At 39.7% G+C, this 6,000-nt stretch overlaps 1 protein-coding gene across 2 annotated transcripts in view; it reads right to left on the minus strand.

Annotated features, from left to right (window-relative positions):
* The window catches only part of PTPRO (protein tyrosine phosphatase receptor type O), a 260,435-nt gene extending 255,528 nt beyond the window's left edge, over window positions 1-4,907 (minus strand). For both annotated transcript variants that reach the window (XM_055280533.2, XM_055280532.2), the window contains exon 1: window positions 4,565-4,907. In XM_055280533.2, the coding sequence (XP_055136508.1) occupies window positions 4,565-4,639 (75 nt within the window). In that variant the 5' untranslated portion in view covers window positions 4,640-4,907. The remainder of the gene's footprint in view (window positions 1-4,564) is intronic.
* Between the last annotated feature and the right edge of the window lie 1,093 nt (window positions 4,908-6,000).

Raw genomic sequence — 6,000 nt, forward strand, 5'->3', positions numbered from 1 at the left:
TCTCAAAAAAAAAAAAAAAAAAAAAAAAAATCAATTTCCCCTAGTATGTCATTTGCTACTTTTTAATTAATAATATTAAACAGAGGTGAGGCAACATTAATGAATAAATGAGCAACTGAGAATATTAAATTTTGGGGAAAAATAACACATTGATATTTTAATTTATGGTTTTAATAAGATTTTACTATAAGTGATTGGTAAAATTTTTACTATTTGAATGTAATGAGTGCATTGTAGTCATGATTATTTAATTCCCATAATGATAATTTTCCTATATTTTCCTTAAAGATGTGTTCACAAGTCAATATTATATTTCATAATTCTCAGTCAGAGCTTTTATATAATGCAGAAAATTTAAATCTCTTTATTAACCTTCTATTAAATTCCTAACACCACATACTAGCACCATGGAAGATAGAAATATTACAATAGACATTACTTTATTTCAAAAATATTTACAACATATTTGGAGTAATTAAATGAAAACATTAAGTGCTTTACAGTAAAGCTCATCATTGCACTGGGATATGTTTCTGAAACACTGGAACTGTGTACGGAGAGGCATTAAATTAGGGGGAAAATGAGAACTTGTGGTCATTGTTGTTAAGCCTTCTATTGTGCCACACTGCTACCAATTACAATGTTTTATTTAGGTGCATCAACTGCATCTGACATCAAACATTCTTTTACAACCCCTCAAGCCTTAAGTTAGAATTATATTTATAAGGTTCAGGAGTAAATCTGCTTATAAGTTTAAATACCTTTAAGTTGGATATTTAGATAGTAGAAATAGTGTTACATTTTAAAATAAAGTACAACTCAAATTGTTTTTAATCAGTTATCCACATAAATGTGCATTTTCTTTTGGGCCAAAATGAGGCAGAGGTGTAATGTAAATTTTCCATTCCTTCATACAACAATAGTCTCTCACAAAACAAAGAACAAAAGCAAACATATGTTCACAGTGGGAAGGATTATTACTTGATCATCTGTAGGAGCATGGCCCAGGGAGCTTTTGCTAACCTACTGGGGATGTCACATGTAAAAAGATTTCTCCAAAAGGTTGGCAATATGATTTATTAAAGGAGTCAGATGACATGGGAGTTAAGGGCAGCAAACTTCATTGTGATGGAAAGGATCTAAGCTGCTCCAGCAAAATGAAAGGATTATGGTTCACCTGCCAACACTGTGCAATTTATGGATGAAACCTCAACCACAAAAAGTGAAACTTCTTTGTGTGTGTGTAAGGGGTTGGGAGGGGAGACATAGGAAAGGAGAGAAAGGCAGACAGACCGTGGAAAACAGATATTTCCCCTGGATAAGAGTAGAATGGCCAGTATCATAACACTCATGTATTATAGAATTAAATATAAACCTGTTTTAGAAAATACAGTATTAAGACTCTTTTTAAATTTGATATTCTTCAATGATATCTCTGGTAAAAGCAGAAATAGAAATAGAAGGGGTTAAAAAAGAAGGACACATGCCAAGCCCTTGAGTTTAGGAATATATTCCAGCTGACTACTAAAAAGCATTTCAGGGAAGGCCAACTTCAAATTCCTATGATGTCATATTCCACGATTTGCACCTTAGTAGACAAAGTACTTATACTGAGTAAACTGATACAGGAAGACATTTTCTAGGAGGGCTTTAGTAAAGATAGGACAAGTGTCGGAAGTTACATTTCTTTCACTGAGAATTATGGGAAGACGCACAACAGCGAGGCTCGCCAGATAAATACCTCCCTTGCATTCATCCATAGAAGACTTAGAAATTAGTAGCCTTCAATTTAATAACAGAGTTCCATTTTTTTCTTCTATTTTATATACACCATCAATATTGATATAAAAATAAAAATTTTCACAACCAACATTGTGTTTAGGCAAGATAAATTATGCAGATATTAGCTTCCTAATGTGCAGTGAATGATTTAGACAGTCTGAGATGCCCGATTATATGTGCTCATCACTGCTCCATGGATAAGGAATGATGGCACAAAGGCCTTCTTGGCCAGTCACATTTCGTCTCCCTCAATGGAACTGGTTATAGCCATTCATACACATTCAAACTTTCCTACTTTTCCACCACTGACATCCAGCTGCTTATTTTTGAGTTGTGGAAAATGTAAAGCTATAAATTAAGCCTCATACTTGAATTTCTCTGTCTTATATTCCTTTAAGATTTTCACTCTTATATAAAGGATACACATATGGAGTAGTGAAAAATGTATTAACTATAGTGAAAACTGTGGAAATTATTTTGGCAAGGGAGAGTTGAGAGTATGTTTTATTTCTGACTCGGCACACGTGTAACATTTTGGATTTTATTATTGAGACACAGTTAGCAGTTTGGTATTTAATAATGAATTTTTTCTCATCCTCCAGTCACCACCTGCTTGAGTAGATCTATTTTACTGGCACTTAATCAGGACCTTTAATTCAAAAGTATCTGCAAATTATAAAGAGATTATACCATGTGCCCAATGCACCATGTAATATACTATCCCCTAAATGTAAGACATTACACTGTGCCCAATTTACCACTTTGAACAACTCTTGTCAACTGCAACAAAATAGGATTAAATGAAATAACATATGTAAAATACCTAAAAACCCGGCACATAGACGATATTTAATATATACAGTTTTTTCTTCTTTTCTCTCATATATTTTATATTCAGGTGACAAAAATATTACATTCACATAAAATAAAGGACAATGGTTTTTCTTACAAAATTATGTGTCCCATTACAATAATTATTTAAATGGCAAACTTTGCCAGTGTATTTACCATGGAAGCAGTTTGCCATAATTTACATTTACCTGCAATGTTCAGGAATATACCTATTATGTGAAGCAGGCTGGACCTCTATGACAACCACTAACATTTTCATTACACCATAACTAACTGCATTTTCTCATTCCAATATCGAGTTTTAAGTCAAACAATGGCCACATTTATTTTATTTTAATTGCAAAACCTTACCCCCACTCCCAACCAAGTCATTCTCTTATTTCTGGAATTATCTCATTATGAATAACTCAAGCAAAAACCTGCAGCTGTGCTAAACATTAGGTTTGAATCAGATGTCATACATGTAACTCTTAGCTGTTGCTCGGTAAAATGCGTAGTGACTTGGTTTCTCATTTTTGGTTGATGACAATTATTGCATAGGTAAAATAGTTGTGACAGTTTGATAAATAGTTAGAAAATGACTAATAGACAACCTAATAAGTCTAATGCATTTGTGATGTGTACAAAAGAACAACCTCCTATAGTAAAAGCATATAACTGAGCTTATTATTTACCATATTTTAAAATTAATAATTATTGATAACTTAAAAAATGTAAAAACATATGAAATATAATTTGGGGTCTTACTTAGGCATTCTGTTGCTGTTTCCCCTGAAATTTTTTTTCTATTTTTCATTAAGATAAATGAAAGTATGGAGTATTTAAAATTAATGCTATTCTTAATCCATTGGTCCTGTTCCACTATACTCTTTTCAGGCATTCATAATTAATGATGCATATAAGCAAGAAGTGATTCTATAATAAGAAAACCTTTGGATCCATTAACCTGCCATCCATTTCTAGGGTAGGTATCACTGTGGTCCTGAAAGGATAGCTCCGAGTCACCTGTCGACATTCTTGAGTTTGCTTTGCGGAGAGGGGAAAAGACTAACGACAGAACTAAAGTAGATCCACTGAAGACATGAGTGATAGACAATCACTTCAGAATTTCACATCGCCGTCCAAGAAAACATCTAGCTGACATTTCTTCAAAAACATTTACGTACAGTATAGTTGTCAAACTGATTTTTCAAAAGCAACTCCTTTGCTTTTCATTTTTCTCAGAGTAAAACCTCAGGGTAGCACATTCCAAAGAAGACAGGAAAAAGTTAATTATTATATACTTTTCCACCATTAAATCTAGGGGTAGTATCATCTGTAAATATAGTGGAGAAAGTCTAGAGACTTTTTAAAAGGAATTCTAAAGATGTTGATAGGAGTTGGGGAGAGGAATCCTTCCCAAGCTCTACCTGACACTCCTTATTCAAAGAAAATTCTGCCCTAACGTAGCCCTGGCAGTCCATTTGTGGCCAGGGAGTTCAGTCCCCCTCCATTCCCCAGTGTATAATTCCAGCAGTAAGGAAAATTAAGACAAAGGAGCCACACATTCTGTGCGAGGGAGGGCGGAAAGGTTAAGCAGCGTTGGGGTGCAGAGGAAACCAGAAAAGAAAGTGACCTCATTTTGCCTGTGAAAGCACGATCCAACAAGCCCACCTTTGATGTGGATTTCAGCAGCGATAAAAGAGCACAAAGGGCGAAAGCCAGAGGGAGCAAACTTCCCTTATTCTTTCCCCGCCCCCCTACCTCTCAAGACCACCAGGAACACGCACACGCATGGACAACAAAGCGCGCGCCCAGGCTGCACGGCAGGCGCTTCCCGCGGCTGGGCCATCGTGCCCTGGGGCGCGCCGCTCCCCACGGCAGAGCGAGGGCGCCGGAGCGCGGCTGCCGCCCGGACCGCTGGGAAGGAGGGGTGGAGGAGCTCCCCTACCTTGAACAGCACAAAGAGGCAGAGCAGAGGCAGGAGGCGGCGGCCGCCGTGTATCCCCGTGGGCAGGTGCCCCATCGCTGCGCGAACGCGGACTCGGGGGCACGGCTGCGCTAGCGGACGCCCCCGGCGGCGGCTCACAATGGCGAACTGGGGCTGCAGCCTCAGACCCTGGGCGCCGAGGTTGCTCCTGGCGAGCGCATGCTGCCTTTTCAGTCCCCCTGCGCCTGCTCCCTTTCCTCCTCTGCGCCCGGGGTCCTCCAAGAACGTGCCAGGCGCTGCTGTTCTTTAATGACTAAGGATGGAGAGGGTGGGGATTGGAGTGGGCGAGGCTCCGCCGCCGCCACCACCGAGGCTGCCGCCGGAGGAGGCGCGGGGTCCGCGTGGTGAGCGAGAGGCGGGGACCCCGCGCCCAGCCCGCCGTGGTCCTCTGGCAGCAGGGACACTGTCACTCTGGCTGCCGACCCATAAAATGACAGCAGCCTCCCAATCCTCCACCAGGGTCGGCCTGCTGCCTGCTACTGCTGGACAGCCCCCATTGCAGACTCCGCCTCAACCCGGGTCTCAGGAGTTCTGAGGGGTTTCCCTGACCCCTCTTGAGCAATCCAGGCGCCAGATCCCAGTTCCCTCTCAATCTTCCTACATCTGTACCCAATTGCAGTTATAAAGGATCAATAACAGTTGGGTAGTTGTGACTGTAGAAATAGTGTGTAGTGTGAGTGTGTGAATGTGTGTGATAGGAAGGGTATTTTCTCTCCTTCCCCACTGCTTCCATTCTCTCCATCCCATTTCAACACTCTCACTCTCTCCGTCCCACACTCACCCAGGAACAAATAGCACAATTATGTACGTTTTCCATTTGAAATCCGCAGTTCTTGTACGTTTCAGATTCTCTTTTGATACCAAAGTGTGTCGGGCCACCTGAAGCTGAATATAGAAGTGGGAGGAAATCACAATGTTTTACATGTATGACCCTTGAACAACACGGGTTTGAACTGTTGGGTCCAGTTATATGCAGATTTTCTTCCACCTCTGCCAGCCTTGAGACAGCAAGACCAAACCCTCTTCCTCCTCCTCTGCCTGCTCAACCTGAAAAGGATGACGTTAAAGACTTTTATGATAATTCACTTCCACTCAATGAATGTAAATGTATTTTCTCCTCCTTGTGGTTTTCTTAATAATATTTTCTGTTCTCTAGCGTACTTTGTTGTAAGAATACAGTATACAATACATACAACACAAAATGTGTCTTAATCAACTGTTTATTATGTTATCAGTAAGGCTTCCGGTCAAGAGTAGGCTATTAGTAGTTAAGGTTTTGGTGAGTTCAAAGTTATATGTGGATTTTCAACTGCGTGATTCTCTGTGTTGTCCAAGTGTCAACGGTATGTACAGTTATTTTTTTTTAACAATTATCTGTGAATAATTTTACTGGGATG

Source organism: Symphalangus syndactylus, chromosome 5, assembly GCF_028878055.3.
Source record: "Symphalangus syndactylus isolate Jambi chromosome 5, NHGRI_mSymSyn1-v2.1_pri, whole genome shotgun sequence".
In the NCBI taxonomy this organism is placed as follows: domain Eukaryota; kingdom Metazoa; phylum Chordata; class Mammalia; order Primates; family Hylobatidae; genus Symphalangus; species Symphalangus syndactylus.